We start from the raw sequence: 19,973 nt of genomic DNA on the forward strand, positions 1-19,973 counted from the left end.
ACTCACTCTGAACTATTTATACCTGATAGCGCTTTACTGTGGAGTCTGATTGATATGAGAACATTATTTGGAAGGGATTTCAGACTAATGAAGAGAGGTAAGATGATCCTATGGTATTTGTTACCTGGATATCAACATGGGAGAATATCTTGATGGCTTCTCATCCCAGGCTTTTGCTTTCATCAGTTGCATGCAGAGTGGCTACAAGATACACCCTTGGGATAGGTCAGCACCACATGGCTTGAAACATTAAACTGATCCTGCAGGATCTGCAGTGGGTGGTAAAACTAGAGAAAAAAAAATCAATGGTCTTGAAATACCTTATGTCCTTCCTTCCTATAGTGGGCTGCAATTATACAACCATGCATAGCACCCTCTTGATCAATCGCTGCTTCTCTTGCCTGGTCACAGACTGAAGAGGATCATAATGTCTCCCTATGCTATAAATAATAGAAATAGTAGCAAATAGGACAGGAAGGGATATATACAAGGCAAGAGCATCTGCTTTTGAACCAGTTTCTGTCAGACATTTACCTAATGTGTTCTTAAAAACCTTGCGTCATGGATATAAGACATATTGTCAGTCCAATGCCTTAGCAGATACATTAGTCAAAGTGAAGGCCTTGGGAAAAAAGCCTTACTATGACCTGTTTTGCCATTAAAATCCTTGGGGGCAGAAGCCTGTGAAATGCTGTGGGATCTTTTGGGAATGGGACGATGAGAACCCTCTTGCAGCATGGCTGATTCTCACATTTTCCTCATGCGTCCTTCCTAGCCTGGGCTGCGTTTGGCTAACCACCTCTTTTTTCCTCTTTTATCTCCTTTCTCCAGAACTTTGTCCAGATCATCAGCAACCTTTTATCAGAGGAAAACCGGGACAAATGGGAGGAAGCTCAGCTGGTATGAACCTTCAGCACCTTCCCTGAAACAAAGCAGGCTTTCAGCAAAGCCTTAATCCATGAAAGGGGGAATTTCCAAGTGCCTAGATGACCTAGCTCTTCTTGCCCACCATGTGTTGAGTGCTATATGTATCTATTTCAATCATAGACCACAGAATATCTCCATCCACCAATGTTGTTCTCCTTCAACAAATCCTTATAACGAAAGCAGAAGGCAATCCAGACATGGTCAGCTGTGGTCAGCTTTAGAGTTGACTGCCAATCAGCTGATTCATGCAACTGGCCTTGTGGGTGAGCGCAGTACCAGGCTGAGTCATGTTTATAGTGTAACTCAGAGAACCACAGGACCTCAGCTCTAAGCCAGAGTCTCTGCATGAAGAGCAGTGGAAAACTGGTGGTGAATACCAAATTTTGAATAGCTCTCACAGGCCAAGCTTGGTTTGGAGTTGATAACCCTGCTGACTTGTTGTAATTCCACCCTTTTCTCTTGCCAAGACAAGGAAGTGGGATTACATGGTTTTGAGTTCCTGGCTAAAAAGATGCAGAACAAGCAGGATTGTCATAGTTCAGAACTGGTCTTTGCTCAGCTGAGCTTCTGGTTCTGCTCAGCATGAGCTGAGCAACAGTCCAGTTATATTTCACTTTTTTCCTCTCCTCTTCAGGTTTGAGATCCTGCTGAATAATTCTATAGCTAAACTCTTATGTATTGGAGGAGGGTGATGTTTGTTTTTCTGTCTGTGCCTTATTTGGCTCTTGTCTCTTCTGCCCCAATTGAACTTTCTGTTTGGGCTTGTATGATACCTCTTCCTTGTTCCTTTCCCATTCTTTTGGTGAGCCCTTGTACTGTTTGATGCTTTCATTTCACTACAGCCTTTGGGGATTGCATCAGAGTGAAACAGTTATGCCTCAGACTAGCAGCTCTGGCAGATGGACCAATGATAAAGCCCTTTGCTTTCACATCCATTCCTCAGTATTGCACTTTGGAACACAAACACCAGCTGAGCTTGCAATGTAACCTGGATTGGGCATATAATTCAGCCTTTGCTAGAGATAAATTCTGTGGAAAGTACCCAGAGATATGGGTCAGAACATGGCAGCTCTTTTTTAACCACTTGTTGGTGCTGCAAAATTCATCAGAGAGGCCTGGAAATAACAATCAATCAATAAAATACCACCCAACACAAAAAACAACTACGAAGTCCAGTTATTGTCAAACCAACCAGGGAAGACCTCTGGGAAAAACACTTAGCAGCAGGTGCTGGCACAACTGTTGGCAGTCCAGAAGGTGAGACAGAGATCTGAATACAGTTCCTTCATGCAACAGGAACAACACCAGGAGCTGAGCAGCCTTGTGAATCAGTCCTTCTCCTCTTTTCTCCCCAAGATCTGTTATTTTCCCATTACATTTGGAAAAGGATGGCATGGTCTGCCTCCAGGTGGGATAGAGGATCATCTGGACATGGTCTTGGGCAACTGGCTTTAGGTGGCCCTGCTTGAGAAGGCATGTTGGACTAGATGACCTCTGAGGTCTCTTCCAAACTCAGCTATCCTGTGATTATCTGAGTCTGTGATGAAAAACTCATTTTCAAGCCTACAGGTGCTTGCACATATTTCAACATAGAGCAGAGGAGACTGTCAAGTTGTCATGACAACAGGGAAATCCTGTTAATCCCCTTAAAAACAGCTGCAGCTTGCACTCTGTGGCAATTTATTCCCACTAGCTTTTGTGGTACAATCTGCTATTTGTACCCATAGATAGATACAGCCCAACCTGCTGCCAGCACCACTGTAACCTACACAAGGAGTGGGATCATCATGGGCAGAATATTTGCCTGGCGCAAACCAAGATGACAACTCAACTCTATAGCTTTAGGACACATAAATCTTTATGAACTGGATGAAAATAGAGTTTTCAGCAGACTATGTCCGTCTTCAAAGCTGCTGGAACAAACTCATGCCCCACGTTTTGCAAGTTCAACCACTTATTTTAAAACAAGGTCTTTATCTCCCAATTTGCTCATTAAAAGTAAACCCAACCTCATAGCAGTCTCACATCCCAGTGCACTGTGCCTTCCCAGACAGAGATGTTGTTCAATGAAAATAAAAAAACAAAACGACCCCAAAAAATATTCAGGGAAAGTTTATCATGTTTTCTGAGGAGATTGTGTTGGCCATTATATGATAAAAGTCTGAAAGACAATGGCTGGTGTAACCTGGAGTTAGTTTGACCTTGTGATTTCAATCTGTAATAGAATATAAAAGCATACTGTTAAAAATAGCTTCCTCACTCACTTCTCCTTATGTGTACACCTGCTGTACTGGCAGGACTTTCTGATCTAATCCTGATACAGATTTAGTCTTACCAAGCTTCCTTTGGATGGACAGAGAAAGAGACACGCATGGCCACCCCTGTGCTCCTTGCACGTGCTCTTGACAGTTCAGCTTTCCTTCTGCCTCCGTCCCATCCTGCTGTCCTGTCTGTCCCCAACTGTCCCTTCAGCTTTGTTCAGCCACCTCAGGAGGTCTGGATTATGGTGAGGAACCAAAAACACTGTGAAAGTGGTGGAAAAGAAGAGATGTAAGGAGCTGAATTGCTTTTCTTCAGCCTCTCGTGGTCCTTGTTAAGCCTCTGTAGGCAAATGTGCTTTGAGGAAAAGACAGGTAGTCAGCACAGCTCATTTCAAGTGGATTATCTTTTATGAAATCTGTCACTGGAAAACTATTGTTTAACAGGCTTGTGATAGCTTGGCAAAATACAGGTGAAAAAGAGTTATTGCCAATATCTTTATAGTCAGGGAAACACCAGGAAAGGAAAAAAAGACAGAAACTCCAAAGCAGCCCAGGCCTAAGAAGAAGTGACTTGGTTATTTGGGGAGTGAGATCTTGCTAGCAAAACAGGAAAGTACAAAACTAAACCATGATGCTTTTCTGGATAGGATTATGTGATCTGGTGCCTGGTATTCAACATTAGACCATGGAGGTCCTTTGGTGTGGCTTCTTTCAGTGGAATGATAGCAAAATCAACTATTCTGGTGGAGGCAGTGTTTTTGTGGGCTCACTCATTAGGTAACATACATATACCATCAGAAGTAGCCCAGATATGTTTGTCAGGCCAAGTGACAGGGAAGTCTAAAGCTTGGGAAAGAATTTGACAAAGGGCAAAGCTTCAATGTGTCAACATGAGCACTTCTTCACTCTCTGGCATGATGTCGCTGGATGTGCAATTGCAATTGCTTCTGGCTTGTTGACAGCTAGGTTCAGCCAAATACTCCAGTCAATGGACTTGGAAAGAAAACAGAGCTACATTAAATCATGACTCCCAAGACTCTCTCCTGGAGTGTTTCTCTTCTTCCATTAACTGCAGGAACAGGACCATAATGAACATAAGCATTTTCTTACCTGCTCCAGATGGAGTTGTTGGTAGTAGAGGTAATCCTAGGGAAGGAAATCACAGACTCACAGAATGTTAGGAGTTAGAAGGGACCTCAAAAGCTCATCCAGTCCAACACTCGTGCCAGAGCAGGATCACCCAGACCAGGTCACACAGGAACACATCCAGGCGGGTTTTGAATGTCTGCAGAGAAGGAGACTCCACAACCTCTCTGGGCAGCCTGGGCCAAGGCTCTGTCACCTTCACTGTGAAAAGGTTTTTCCCTATGTTTACATGGAACCTCCTATGCTCCATCTTGCACACATTGCCCCTTCTCCTATCATAGGACATCACTGAGAAGAGCCTGCCTCCTTCCTCCTGACATTTACCCTTTACATATTTATAAACAACTCCTTTATAAAGGAGATGAGTAGGTTATTGTCTGGTCGAGACAGTCTCAGATATTTCCCTTTGAGATACTGCCCTCGAACCTAAGTTATATCAATCTGAATGCCATATTGTTTCTTGCCCCTTTCTTTTCATTTTTCTAGGATTCCTGTCAGGATTTCTCAGTCCTCATTCTCCACAGCTCCATAATATTCCATCATATGCAGCATATGCTTCCATTTCATGTGTGAGGACAGAAACTTTTGCCCACAGAGAAACTCATGCTGCACTCTTTAGTATCTGTGCTACTAAGTACTCTCCCTCTCTCTGCAGATAGGGCCAAATGCCAAGGAGCTGTTCAGGCTTGTGGAGGATTTCATTGATGTCATCGGCTTTCGCATGAAAGATTTCCGGGATTCCTACCAAGTGACGGACAATCTGGGTGAGTTGATTTGCACGCCCTATGTTGGGTAGCGACACTAGGAAGCTGTAATTACTGTGAAACATGTGTAACCTGGGCTGTGAAGAGGGTAGGAGAGAAAGCAGCAGGTGGTGGAACATTAAAAGGTCTGGGGAAAGATATGGATGATCATAAATACGGTGTGGCTTTTCTCCAAATAAGTTAGGACTTCAGCATGAAGAAGAGATGTCCATGGAGGGATATGAGAGATATCTATAGAACCATGAATGGAGAACAGATTATGAACTGGGCAGAATTAGTTGCTTTCTTTTAATTTTTTTTTTACACAAGAGCTGCACAGCAGCCAATGAAGTGATCGGGCAGCAAGCAAACAGCAGGCAGTATCTGATTTATGCTGTATGCACAATCACAGCATGGAACTTGTTACCAGATGATGCTACAGAAGCCAAAAAGTACAGATGGGTTCATGATGGGATCAGGAAAATACACAAAGGAAAGGTCCATTGGTGGCTGTTAAAGTCGATGGTCTGGATACGGACACTAGCTGAGGAAGTCCTGCTGGTTGCTGGATGCTGGGAGGACAGACCAAGAGATATCTTGCTCCATTCTTTCTCGCACTTCTTCTCTAAGGAGCTGCTACTGGTCACTCATGGAGACAGGACGCTGGAGTAGACTGATCTCTCTTCTGCCAGATTTAGAGCAGGCAGATCATTTTCAATGAACAGAAACATGAGCTCTAACAGTTAGCGTCACCTGCTTTCATGCATAGACATTACCTGAAGATAACATCACTCCCATAGCAATCATGATCCGGCCTCACTCATTCTTCTATCTAATAGGTCCACTATTGCCTCCAACAGGTTTTTCAGCACATGTGAATTTATTGAGGCTAATTTTGCTTACTGGTTGTATTTCTTGCTTCCCTCTAGTCCTCGGCATATAATGCAGCAACTGACATCACCTTCCCCATGAAAGGCTGGAGGGGCATGGTGGACTGGGCCAAGAATTCAGAGGACAAGGTCACTGTTTCCAAGAGTATCCTGTCTTCAGGGCTGACAGGTAGGCAGTACAGCCAGGGCACTCCAGAAGAGCATTTCTTCTTCATTTTCTAAGAAAGCTTCCTTCCACCTGGCTGGTCTTCAAATTCTCCTTCCAGTTCAGCTGGATTTGCTCATGGCTTTCACATGTGGTCTGACCAAGAATCAAACCTAAACTCCTTGTAAAAGTTCAGGGCTGGTTCTAATTCCTGGATACGGATTTCTATCTTCTCCTAAATAAGCAGCATATTTCGAAAAGAGCAGGAGTTGGTACAAAAACTCAGGGCAACACTGCACTGATGACTGCTTCTTCAAGGCTTCTGAACCTGGGAAGAAATGGAAACATCCCTGTGGCTGCTGGCTCACTCTGTCATTGATGAATGTGGGTGCTGAACTGAGTCTGCAATCCTCTGCAGGCCATGTTGGATGGTGAAATGTGTCTCTCATGCTTCCTTGAATACTCTGGGTTGCCATTAGGGGTACTGAATGGTGGTTATCTCTGTGGGTATCATGTAAGAATGGTTAACCAGGACAAGAAAGGCAGATGCAAATAGGGGCATGGTTCTGCCAGCTATTACCATGGTCATGTAGACAGATAATGCTCTAGATGCCCTTCCAGACTGGATCCAGCCCTGATAGGGCCATAAGCAGCTAGGGATCAGAACATTAGGCTGAGCAATGGGTCTGGGTCTGCTGCATGGACAAACTTTGCTAGAATGTGGTTTTGTGGCAGTTGTGTGAGATTTCCTGCCATCAGAAAAGAAATGCATAAACACTAATCACTGAGGTCACTGACTCCACAGCAGAGCATAGATATGAGCCACATTATGGAGGTGGGAGTGCTGGGTGCATCAGCCAAGCTGGCCTCACTGACTGATCTGAAAGGAAACCTGAAGGGTACTGGGATGCTCTGGTGGAACATCCAGCCTTTACCTGGATGAGAACCCCAGGAACCAACGTGCATAAGGTGCTCATCTTCTCATAGACAGCTTTAGCATTTAGCAGGATTGAGCCCTGGGTTTTCAAAAGCAGGATCTTAGGCTGGGCCTGTTGCTGGGACAGTGGGTTCTCCTTGTGGATGCCCTCATGCTGTGTGTGACACTAGTGGCTTTGAGAGAGCAAGCTGCTGGCTGCTGCATCAGGCTGTGCTGTACTTCCCTGGGACAGAGGCTGGAGACTGTGAGTTGCTGCTGTCAGAAGACCTTTGGCCTCTTCTTGTCATACCAGGACCTCTTGTCAGGGGCTTCCCTACTGGGGATGGAAACAACGTAGCCATCATTGCTAGGGAATCTGAGGCCAAGAACAGTTAAGTGACATCCTCAAGGGTAAACAGCAAATCACTGGCAGACCAAGGATCACACCCAGCACTTCTTGTGTTTTGTTGTGCCTTGAAGACAGCTTTATCTTCATCAGAGAAGCTAGAGCATGTTGGGAAGGTTATTACAGCTTGTTTGAGGAAGTTGTGGAGGCTTCACCCTTGGAAACCTTTAATCACTTTTTGGACAAATTGCTAGCACCACACATCAAAGCTGATCCTGCTTTGGGGATGAGGGCTATCCTAAGAGACCTCATCTGCTTCCCCAGGGGGCTGTTTTCCAGATTTTTATTACAAGCACCCTCACACAGAGCTGCTATAGGGCCCCAAGCAGTAGTCACTGTGGTGATGTCTGCTCCAGAGAATTAATTTCCCATTGGTCCTCACCTCTCTGGGGTGTCCTGTTCCACCCAGAGCTGAATTGCCCCTGCCTTGCTCAGCATCCCATGCTGATAGTATCTTTTTGAGGGTTTACTCAGTGATTAACAGTGGAGATGCACCTTCATTAGTTTTGGTCCTCACCTTTCCTTAGCAGCGGAGAATAGGGGCAGCTATCCCGAGCAAAGTGATGGAAATGGGCACCTTAGCAAGACAAAAAAATCCACCCCCCTCACTGCTGGGTGGTGACTCTGCATAGTTGATTTCAGTGGGCCAGCACTAATTTATATACTTGGGTGACTTGCCTTTGGGGCTAAGGGCTGTGCAAATACTGCTGGTGAGTGAATCTCATTCGAGCCAAGTTTGTCAAAGAAGAAGACTGGCATGCAGAGTTGTATCTGCCCTGGTCTGATGGAGTGGGTGCACTGTAAGTTCAGTCTTGGTAGGAGATATCAGATAAGTCTCATGCCAGGGTGCTTGCCCAACTCTTCTTTTTCACCCAACCATTTGCTTTTTCTCCCTCCAAAAATTCAGCTGCAGGGCTGCCTTTGTTGCGTATCCAGGGCAGTTCTTGCTTTTTTGCAGCTGGGAACTACAAAGCAGAGGAGGAGGAGGTCAAGTGACATGCCCAGGAGTCACACAGATGATTCAGAGGCTCATCTGGGTCCATGGCCCCCGTGGCCTCCCGAGGCAGTGCACGAGTTGTGGGGTCAGACCAGGCGCACTGGGACATTTCCCATTCTCGGCTGCCCTTGTCGGCCCGAGCGCTGCTCTTCTCTCTGATGGCTTGATAGTTACGGATGGGTCCAAATGCCTCTGGGTGGCTGCAAGAGACCTTTCCACCCTTCAGATTTGCCTGCTGTGGTGCTGTCAGAGGGAATAGCAGGATTTCTGAATGGGAGAGCGCCAGGCTGGTCATTCAGGATGAGTGAGCCTTGCATGAGGGCAAAAGCCTGGGGTACTGGGTCACCTCAGAGGAGCTGCCCTTCCTTGAGACTGATGGAGACCCATCGTGGTGAAAGCAGGCACTGCATCCCACCATAGTGATGCTGGCCTTGGCCATGCCCCAACAGAGCCCTTTCCATGTGGGGTCTAATCCTGCCCCTGGGTGTCCCATGAAGACAGTCGACATCCTGATTGTCTCAGTGCTGTTTTCTTCTTCCCTTTAATTTGGTGTCCTGCAGCAACGGATGACTCCTCTGTCTTTGTGGTGGGGACCGTGCTGTACCGGAACGTGGGCAACATTCTCTCCCTCCAGAGGTAAGAGGGGCTGCTTGGGAAGGGCGAGCAGCTGGGAAATCACCAGGCTTTCCTGCCAATCCCTCTGGCTGCACAGCCTGATCTTCTAGGGAAATAGCAAAGGTCACGGGATGCGACAAGACAGACTTTGACTTGGCAGTGCAAATGTTTTGACCCCCACAGATGGATGCTGCATGTTCAGGTGGGGCCATCACAGACATTGCTTGCTGGAGGGACAGGAAGGTTTTCTCCTTCCATGTGCAGCACCATGGACCCCAGATATGATGGGAGCCACAGTGCTGTTGCCACTGCCTCCCTTTTCCCTCCAGGAATGGGTCCTCAGGCTGCTCTCCTCATCCTGAGGGATTGTAAGGGTCTTGGCAGATGGGGGATGCTCAGCTGTCCTGATTCTCCCAAGCTACTGGGGAGCTGCCAGCCACGCTGAGCCCTCCAAGAGCAGCACGGCGGAAGACAGGCTCAGGGAGAGAAGCAGCACAGCACGCCTGGCTGCACATGTCTACCATGTTCCCGGCCTCTGCAAACCGCCTTAGGCATCGAAGCTTTTGTGTTCAGCACTCCTTTTCTTTTTCTTCTCTCCTCTCCTTTTCTCTCTTGCTATCTTGCTATTTATTTTTTTTCTGAGGCTGGTACTGAGGCAGTAAATTACGCATCCTAAGGCACCTTCTAAATCTGTTCTGCACTGATTAGCGTGAGCCCATTTACCATAAACACCAGGGCATCTCTCCTCACCGATAATCATTTAAATACCTACAGATTTAGCACTGGCAATGGCAAAAGAGCTCCAAGTGAGTGCAGAGAGGAATTAGCAAGCCAGCCAACTGTATTCTGTAATATCTTCCATTACAGTGCTGGGAATTAGATCAGAAGGGCAATAAACATCATTGGCTCAAATAATCCAGTGGCATTTCGGCTTTCTCTGTCCAAGTAGAGAATGAGCTCTGATAACCAGCAGCTGTGGCAGCCAGAGCCGCTGAACAGCATTCCCGCAGGAGATCTGATTTAAGATCTTCCTTAATTAAAGGATAGTCCTTCTTTAAAAATACCCAGAGTCCTAAATCACCTGTGGAGAGTCAAAGGAAGAAATAAAAAGTGGTAAAAGAAGCAGCAGCAGACAAGCAGCTTTTCACCACTGTGCAAATGGACGCTGCAGAAGCAGAATGTCTTTAAATAACTGTGTAGCTGCATAGCATCTGCTTATGGGGTAAAAATATTTCTGGCCACAAAAGAGAGCAGCTATTCCTGGGTACACACAAGTAATAAGGACCTAGATCCTGGGTCTGACCACATTGATTTAATGCAGAGTGAGGTTTCCCTAAATTAAAAAAAAATAAAAAATAGATTTAACTCATCAAACAGCACTGAGTTGTTCCTGATGGTCCAAATTTACCTCCCCCAAGCAGCAACTCCTCATTTGAGCCACACATTACTCTGTCTCCTCAGATGCAGAGGGCCCTGTAGTTCCTGGCAGATATAATGACTGAGATGAGATACACACAAAACCTGATTTTTCAAGCCAGGGAAGTGGAGGGCACTTGGTCCCAGCGGGGCACTGTTGCAGAGGATGCGTGCAGCAGTTGAGAGAGTCAACAACCTGGCACCTCTCAGCCCTGTGTACCAAACAGCATGTTTACAGCTGTTTGCACACTGTTTATGGCCACACAGGAGCCCTCTGAACTCGTCTGACCTCCTGTCCAAGCCAGATCTTAATGTGTTATTTGGTTCCCAGAAGCTGGGTTGTGACATGGTTTTAGGAAAGACGACTCATCTTCTTCCTGAAAGATCCCCTGTGATGGTGAGTACCTCACCTCCTTGGGCAAGCTGCTCTGATGCTTAATTACCTTCTCTGCTAGGAGACTCTCTTATTTTAAGGGTGAATTTGTCTCACTTTTGTTTCCAGGCACTGGGCCTTTGGGGGTGAGACTAAAAAATCCCCCACATGCAACAAACTCTCAGACATGCCTTTCAACAGAAATCTTTTGTTTTCTAGCACATGGATCAATTTTGTTTCTTTTCTTTGAACTCCCTCCACCATTTCCTCATCTCAAAATGGAACTGAAACCACAGTACAGTGGGAGATGTATAGAGAAGATGACTGCTTCATCTCCTTGTTCCTGCACAGGACCACCTCTGTGCTTTTTGTCACAGCACTTTGCACAGAAGTCAATCTCCTCAGGCACATTTTGGGTCACTGGTCCCCAAAGCAGAGCCTTTAGCTGTGCACGCACACCTTGCACTTTCCAAGCTTCAGATGTGTTTCCTGGCTCTTGGATGCACTGGGATAACTTCTGGTTGGGCTATGATTAGCTGGCCACCAATCAGCCTTCTCAGTCTGCATGAGAATAACTTCTCTGTGCTAACAACTTGCTGAAAAATCCAATATTTCTATTGCTTTTGCTTATAACATCAACCCTCATGTGGTCTACAGCCTTCAAAAGGATGTTTCTGTGTCATCTCTGTTGTTCATGCAAATATTCAATAGCACTGAACCAGGAACTGACCCTTTCAGACTCAGCTACAAATGAAGAGATGCACCTTTCAGCAGCTCCCGTTTTTAGTTTATCTACAGCTGCCTACTTTTCAAAGCTTAGAGTTGATATTTACTCCCCTTGGCTTTCCCCTTTACTCTTCCTTTGTAGACTGATATTTATGCTTTTTTGCTTATTCCTTTTTTCCCTTTTTTCTTTTTCTTTTTTTTTCTTTTTTCTTTTTTCTTTTTTCTTTTTTCTTTTTTCTTTTTTCTTTTTTCTTTTTTCTTTTTTCTTTTTTTTTATTTAAGAAAAACTTGTTCTGTTTTTTTCTTTAACCTGCTAAAACAATGATGTTGGGGGTACTAATAGATGAAAAGCTGAACATGAGTGACCAGTGTGCATCTGCAGCCAGGAAGACCAACTACATCCTGAGCTGCATCAAAAGAAGTGTGGCCAGCAGATCAAGAGAGGTGATTCTGCCCCTCTGCTCTGCTCTGGTGAGACCTCACCTGCAGTGCTGTGTCCAGCTTTGGAGTTTCCAACACCAAAAGGACATCGAAGTGCTGGAGCAGGTCCAAAGGAGGGCCACAAAGATTATCAGAGGGCTGGAGCACCTCTCTTATGAAGAAAGGTTGAGAAAGTTGGGGCTGTTCAGCCTGGAGAAGAGAAGGCTCTGGGGGAACCTTATAGCGACCTTCCAATATCTGAAAGGTGCCATTAAGAAAGCTGAGGAAGAGCTGGGCACATAGCGATAGGACGAGGGTAATGGTTTTAAACTAATAAAGGGAAGATTTAGGTTGGATAATAGGAAAAAGTTCTTCAATATGAGGGTGGTAGATCACTGGCACAGGCTGCCCAGAGAGGTGGTGCAGGCCCCATCCCTGGAGATATTCAAGTCAGGATTGATGGGGCTGTGAGCAACCTGATCTGGTACCAATGTCCCTGCTCACTGCAGGGGGTTGTACCAGATGATCTTTGAAGGACCTTTCTAACCCAATACATTCTATGATTCTATGATCCCTCGGGTGTTAATGGAATACTGGCTTTCTGAGCATCCACTAACACATCAATGGATGATTCTGGGGTTTTTTTGTTTCATCTTGGAGTATTTTTTAACTCACTTGCTTTTAAGCAAGTGCAAATTTTTTCCATGTAATTATTTTTTAGAAGGAAGATAACACCCAGAAAGAAAGGTGAAAGATTTTGCCAATGCTGGTAGATTGATGGAGATTTGGATGGGGAAAGATTTCCCTCACCCATGGGTGCAGGAAAGGCTCAGAGCAGCCTGATGTTGAGCTACCACTCTACTACCGATTTCTTCATGGTAAACTTAGAGGGGCAACATTTTCAACTGCTGGTTGAAACTTTTGCTTATTTAAACACCCAAGACTTCATCTGCTGCAGAAATTCCAGGAACCTCAATCTATTTAGATCTCCAGTATTCAGGGAAGTGTCTATAAAGGGTTTGGTTTTCCAGGGAGCAGAAGCACAGGTATGGGAGATATTTCCTCCCTTACTGTATCACCCAAGAGTCAAATCCCCTAGGGCTGTCAGCTTTAGTGTATTTGTCTGGTCACAAACTTTTAGACATCCGCATGAAAGGTTTGGCCTCTTTCCATTTGCTTTTATTCCTCAGAGGATGGAGATACGCACCAGTGTCTGTAGAAGTAAACTAGACAGGATCACAAGCTGCCCCATGGATATGCTGTTAAAGGCCATCATGCCTCTACCCAACACTTACTGCAGTGCAGATTAAGCCAGCCTTCAAGAAGGAAAAAAATGGCTTTTTGAGAGAACATTAAATGAGCTGTATCCCCTCCTGTCAGGGCCATAAAATATGTCCAGGACCATTTTATTACTGGGATAGACACAGCTTTCAAGTCCTATGGCTTTACAGGTCTATGTGGTTCATAAAATGGTAAAAAGATCTGATTCCTGGAGGAATAAACGGAGAGTGGCTGTGAGGGGAGATCAAAGGGCAGAGGATGAGGTCCATCAGCACCAAGTGTCTGTGATGGTATTTTAAAGCAATGGGGCCAACCCATTCTGCACTGACCACACTCAACCTTGTATCACCAGTGACAAATGCAGTAGATTCACTGCTCTCAAAACTCCCTCCATCCCCTTTAAACATCTCTTTCCTCTTTTCTTCCCAGGAACAGCACTGTTGTGAACTCCAGAGTCATCTCTGTGACTGTGAAGCCATTTCCCCGGTCTCTCCTCACCCCCTTGGAAATTGAATTCTCTCACCTGCACAATGTAAGTCTTTCTTGGGAACCTGCACCATCCCTCAGCTGTGTTGGCTTCTGCATGGCAGGGATGTGTTGGTGCAGGGAAGGAGGCAGTTTTGTTGGCTCCTGAGACATCTTTGCCATTGCAGGACCCTTCAATCTCTCTTAACGCAGACTGCCAAGACATTCAGCTGATACCCTGAGACTGGGCTGGTGTTGGTGTCCTGTTGTTGCTCACTGCCAAGGATGCACTGTATGGATCACCCTTGCAAATCTTACCTGCTCCATGCTCCTTGCTCAGGCTGCCAATGAAGGAGGAGGATTGCACAGGGAATATGGGCATATTTGTCCAAAATTCACACCATTTTATTGGAGGCATGATCATTGGAGAAGGACTGTGCACTCATTAAAAATGGTCTATAACGATGATCTTCCTTGAAGAGGGCAAGAGGGAGGGGAAAGGTTGTTTCCATTAACACTTGCAATCTTCTTTGGAGCCCTTAGATGCAACTGGAGACACAAATACTACTGATGTGATCAGTGCTTTAAAATGCAGTTGAAGTTCCCTTCCAGGTTTCCCTGCTCAACCCTAAACAGATATATGGGATGGACATTTACATACCCCAAGGCCTGTTCTTCTTGTGGATTTCAGATATTCTCCTGAGGCTCTGTAACATGAATATTAGATCTGTCATGTCTCTGCTTTGGACTTTTCTGGAAGGATTTTCCAAAGTGGCCTAAGATAGCTGCAGCTGGAGTCAGGGGTAAACCTCTTCCAGGGGGCTTTGAACACACCTGACCACCTCCTGCAGGGCTGTGGCTCTTCTGAGTACCATGTCCCACAAAAGCACATGCTGTATTTGATCCACTTTCCAGAAGGGAGCAGCAAAAGGATTCTGTGTGAGAGGAGGAAAAGAGAAGAAGTAGAAGTAGGTTGAGTCAGGAAAGATGCAGACTTAAATCCTTCTACAGTAGTGTTGATGCAGAACAAACCAAAACCCATTTTATTCTTATTCTTCAAGTCAAGGGTGAAAAAAGCTATTGCAAAGACTCAGATCTGCCCTGCCTATCTAAAGCATCACAGATACACCATGTAGTGGAAACTGCTCTACAGGACCTGAATATTTCATTCTAGTTGCTCCAAACGCCCAATAAACAGCACAACATTGATTTGTTTCATTTTTTTTCCCTTTCTTCTCTCCTGGCAGGGAACCACCAATCAGACCTGCATCCTGTGGGACGAAACTGATGGGTGAGTCCTATGGTTTCTCTTTTCTCTCATGGGACCATTTGGTTTTTTGGGGTGAAATCATCACAATTTTAGCAGTGATGTGTCTGTCTGTCTCAGCCTTTGCTCTCTCTCTACTCAGTTTTTTCTTGCACCCACCTTCACAGCTGGCAAAGTCTTTCTCCCTGGTCGAGAGTGTTTCTTACTTCACGCAGATGCATCCCTTCTTTCTGCATTGTTTTTTTTTAGTACCAGTTAGACTGGGTCTTATATTTAAAGATCTGCAATTAGATGTTGTCAGTATAACCCCTGAAGGGCCCTAAGTGCCAGGAGCATTATGTATCTGTACCAGGGAAACATCTCTCAGTGTCCGAGCAGGGATGTTCATGTGTGCTTCTGTTCACAGGGAGGGATGTTTGCATTTTCCTTTGATGTCCTCAGACCCTGGCTTGCATTTCTGTAAAAGTGCCCTCTAATTTTGCCTCTTCCAATTTTGGATTTCCCTGCGTGAGGCACATGTGAACTGTGACTCAGGATTGCGGTGTCATTCACAGACTGCCCTAAATTGAGCTCATCACAGCAGCGTTTGACCCTCATCAGTGCTCAGGCCAACTTGTTCACCATGAGGAGAGTAATGCAAGATCAGATCCCACTGTCACAAATACAGCCTGCAGTGGTAAAGTAGGGGCTATGCAGCTGTGAAACAGTAACATTATTTCTATGAGGATTCCTGCAATGACCAGTGTTGTTCAGAAGGTGTTGAGTGACGTGACTGTGGTCAACAGGGAAAAGAAGTCCCAAGTTACCACAAAGAGTCAGAACCATAAATCCCAGTAGGGAAGTAGTTGTCAGAGAGTGTGTGCCTTAAAAAAAATTAAATACACTCTGAAAGTGTGGTCTTAAATCCTAAGTGAGCTTGACAAGGATACAAAGTTTTTGATTTAGTGGTGTTTTTACTTCACTGACTTTCCTATGTCGGTCTGAGGGCCAACCTGACTTCTTTTCTGCTTACAGACAGTTTCTCTCCTTGGGTTCTCACGCATTTGGCACACACCTCTGCGTTTATTATTATTATTTATTATTATTATCTGCAGAATCTGAAAAATGATTCTATTCTTCTCCTTTTATGCTCCATTAAGTAGCATATACACACATAGGCAGGCAACATATTTACAGCCAGCTTACCATTCTTGTTGGTCTGTGATTAATTTGGCATGTGTGAGTGGATGCAAGGCAAAACTGAAGAACCCAGCAGGACTCCCTGCTTGTGAAATCACACCCATGTTGTAGCCCTGGGCAGAGCTGGTCTTTCTGCATTGTAGTGAAAATTGCTCCGGCACTAGAAGACAGTTGGGATGCAGGAAAAAGATCTGCCCCCTGTGTGTGTGTGTGTGAGGTGAAGCTTCATGAAATTACTAAAATGGGATTTTATTATATTACTAAGTCTGTAGTGAGCCCAAAGTAGATGGTTGTCTATACGTTGGCAGACTTAGGACAAGGCTTGGATAGAAATTATTCTGCTATGCTAAATCTGTTGTCTCTCTATGCTGGAACAGGATTAAAGCAGTTGTATACAAATCAATTTTTTGGCAAGTAAAGGCAGAAGTTGGAATCAATACCCTTTCTGGTCTGCACACCATCTCATTATTCTTGGCTTTCTATGTCCTTGAGAGAGCATTATGTCCAGAAGGATGGAGGTGTTTCTCTGCTATGCTAAGACCTGGATTTAATTAACTAGTTGCCCAGAGAAGCTGTGGATGTCCCCTCCCTGGCAGTGTTCAAGGCCAGGTTGGATGGGGCTTTGAGCAGCCTGGGCTGGTGGGAGGTGTCCCTGCCCATGGCAGGGGTTGGACTGGATGAGCTTTAAGGTCCCTTCAAACCCAAACCATTCTATGATTCTATGGCTGTAGTCTGAGCAAGAAAACAGCAAAATCCAGTTTGCACGTTGTTGGATCTGAGGGAGAGTGGTGGCATTCAGGCTGGGTACACATCTGTCAGAGCTGGCACTGAAAGGTGCCTGGTATGAGAAAAATGAAGGGTTGTCCAGTGCTGAATGTGGCTTGAGAGGCTTGAATACCATTGCTGATCTGGAGACAAAACAGTGCCCAGTTCAGCATTGTCCACTCTGCCTTGTCCTGGGAGGTCTGCATGCTCGATATACTTCTACGAAGGCTTGGCAGCTTGTTTGGCTGCTTGTCGTCTCTCTGAGAGCATAACGGTGTTGGGAATGCTTTCAGTCTTTAATCCTTGCAACTCCATGGCATCAAAGGATGGGCTCGCAGCAGAGCTGAGCAGACAATTTCTTGGCACCGACACTGTCCTTCAGTTGTCAGGGATGGTTTTCAAAACTCCAGCAGATTCGTTGCACAAGTTAAGTTAAGACTTTGCTTTCTGTGCATGTTGACGGGTGTGCGTGCACACTTGCACGCGTTTTCAACCATCATTTGCAATCTCAAGTGGCTGAAAAGTCCAAAATGCTGATGTCAGCAGATTTTTTGCTAGGGAATATTCCAAAACTAGGTCTGATCCAGTGAGCTCTGGCAACAGGAGCTGCAGAGCTGTTTGCACAACATTTTAAAGCTGATTTGCTACCACTGCTGCCTCCTGGGAAAGTCAAATGAAAGGCAAACTCCACAGACCCTATTCCCCAGGCCTGAGTGCTCACCTCAAGCTTGAACAGCACTGGATGCTGGAAGTGTCAAGGAGTCTGCATCACTATTTTGGATAACTGTTTCCTGCTTGGAGCAAGGATTTTTAGGTTACACCCTGGACCCATTTGTTCCCTGGTACATGGTAGAGATCATGACTGGTAGAGATCTGAACCAGGTTCAGCCACATTTATGTGGGTTCCTCTTTTTGCTCCCACCTTCTCCTTCCTGACACCTCTCTTTTTAAATTGGAGTTTTTCCCATTGATCAGGCTCATAAGAGGGTTGCACAAGTGAGTGAATCTCAGGAAATTCTATTTCCCAGCTCTGACTTATCTAATGGCTTTACAGCTTTAATTCTCTGTCTGTTATTCCGCCTGTGATATTCACTGTACAGCTCAAGCCAGCCTGGTGTTGCTTTCTCAGAAGACACTGTTGTCTCTTAAGCTTGCTCTTTTGCAGGCTCTCCATGCTCCTGCTCCAAGGCTGGTTGGCCAGAGGGACCTTCCCTATGTTCACAGTCACCCATTTGAGGCTGTAGATCTTGGGGATCCAAGCTCCACCTGATCTCAGTGAACCAGCCTCTGGATTTAACCCCTTGCAGTTGATGTGACTGAACAGGTACAGAGGCAGGAAACTGGAAGCAATCCTCACATGGGAGCTCCGGCCTGCTACTGCAGCCACTTGAGCTTTCAATCCCATCCAAAACATGTTGAAGCCCTTTAAAGGCCACTTAAAGTCAATGGGCCGTGAAGGGTTGAACCATAAAATTGCAATTAGACAGACAATTATCATGTGGGTGTGTGCTTCCTCCAAGACAGAGTTGTTGAACAGAGCACTTAAAAAAAAAAAAGAAAGAAAAAAAAAAGAGGAAGAACCCCTGAGTGTTCATTCATTTGCATTTAGATAGATATTTAAGCTTGTAATATTAATAATGGATTTTTGATTTATTAATCCCAGCCCCTCTGAGTGACTGTTAGATTCGTGGGTGGCACCTCTCCATCTCTTTTCTCTTCCTCTTGCCCCCAACTCCTCATGTCATGAAATAAGAGGGGAGAAGATCAGGGACTAATTTCTGTTGTGTTTGGTGCTGCAAGTATGATTAATGAGCTTAGCACTGGCTGGGTAAATTGAAAGTTGAAATCGGAGAATGATTTGGGATTCTCTGGCTCTCCTCCAAAGGTATTCATCTGGAGTAATTATTAGCTGCTTAGCCCTGCTGAAGTTAAAACCCAGGCAGGATCTGGTCTCCAGCTCCCTCTTTCTCCCGCTGGGACAGGACAGAGGGAGCTGACGGATGCAGGCATCTTAGAATCATTGAATTACAGAAGAATTTGTTTGGAAAAGACCTTTAAGATCATCGAGTCCAACCATAACCTGTTCACTAGTAAACCATGTCTCTAGCCTCATCTACACATCTTTTAAATACTTCCAGGGATGGTGACTCCACCACTTCCCTGGGCAGCCTGTTTCAATGCCTGATACCCCTTTCAGTGAAGAAATTTTTCCTCATATCCAGTTTAAACCTCCCCTGGTGCAATTTGAGGCCATTTCCTGTCATTCTATCATGCTTTCATGTTCTTGTGCATCACCAGATTTGTATTTCTCACCTGCCTTGTTCTGGCGCATGACAAGGATGCCATGTGGCAAGGGGATTGGCAAGACAGTTGCCAAAGTTTGTTGTTAGTGGTGGAGGAATAGGTTCATGGCTACAGCAGAAGGTGCAAGGCTGGCTCGTGTTACAGAGCACTGCCACTGCCCCATGGGAGAGATGTCTGTGTACTCAGACCTCCAAAGCTGGGTTTTGGCATTCTTTGAGCATGGCATCAGATCAAATGACAGAGACTTTTGTGAGATGAAAGGAAACAGTTACTAGCCATCGAGTGTTAGCAGAGAGACCATGAGATTAGACTGTCTGCAGCCATAGATAGAGCCATAGCGAATGCTATTTGTCCCCTACTGGGGACAGTTTCCCCTCCTTGGTGACAACAGAGACCAAGCCAGACATCCGGGTCTTGCATTCTACCTCCTGACACAAGAGTGATCATCATGCCATGCCAATGTGAAATCCAGACCCGTACCTGTAGAGGTTGGGATCCAGAAGGACTGCATTGCCAGGGGACCTCTCATCCCACAGGGTATGCTTGCTCTTGGAAGAGCTGCCTGGCTCTGGCCACTGACTTTTCTCCGCTCCTCTCTCTCCAAGATAAACATAACAATAGCTGGGCATTATAATAACTGATCTTGAGAGGCCATCCAAAACTTCACAAATGTTTGCATAAAAGGCTTCTTGCTCTTGGAAGAGAAAATGCCTCAGGAGTCTGTGGTTTTG

The 19,973-nt window shown here is 45.5% G+C and overlaps 1 protein-coding gene across 1 annotated transcript in view; it reads left to right on the forward strand.

The window, feature by feature from the left end:
• Window positions 1-15,022, forward strand: part of LOC104538858 (brain-specific angiogenesis inhibitor 1-like) — a 45,173-nt gene extending 30,151 nt beyond the window's left edge. Inside the window, exons 11-17 of the mRNA XM_010182214.1 lie at window positions 832-900; window positions 4,990-5,098; window positions 5,490-5,602; window positions 6,007-6,136; window positions 8,992-9,067; window positions 13,692-13,794; window positions 14,975-15,022. Of these exons, the coding sequence (XP_010180516.1) occupies window positions 832-900; window positions 4,990-5,098; window positions 5,490-5,602; window positions 6,007-6,136; window positions 8,992-9,067; window positions 13,692-13,794; window positions 14,975-15,022 (648 nt within the window). The remainder of the gene's footprint in view (window positions 1-831; window positions 901-4,989; window positions 5,099-5,489; window positions 5,603-6,006; window positions 6,137-8,991; window positions 9,068-13,691; window positions 13,795-14,974) is intronic.
• The last annotated feature ends 4,951 nt before the right edge of the window (window positions 15,023-19,973 follow it).

This window comes from Mesitornis unicolor, unplaced genomic scaffold, assembly GCF_000695765.1.
Source record: "Mesitornis unicolor isolate BGI_N332 unplaced genomic scaffold, ASM69576v1 scaffold34, whole genome shotgun sequence".
Lineage (NCBI taxonomy): Eukaryota > Metazoa > Chordata > Aves > Mesitornithiformes > Mesitornithidae > Mesitornis > Mesitornis unicolor.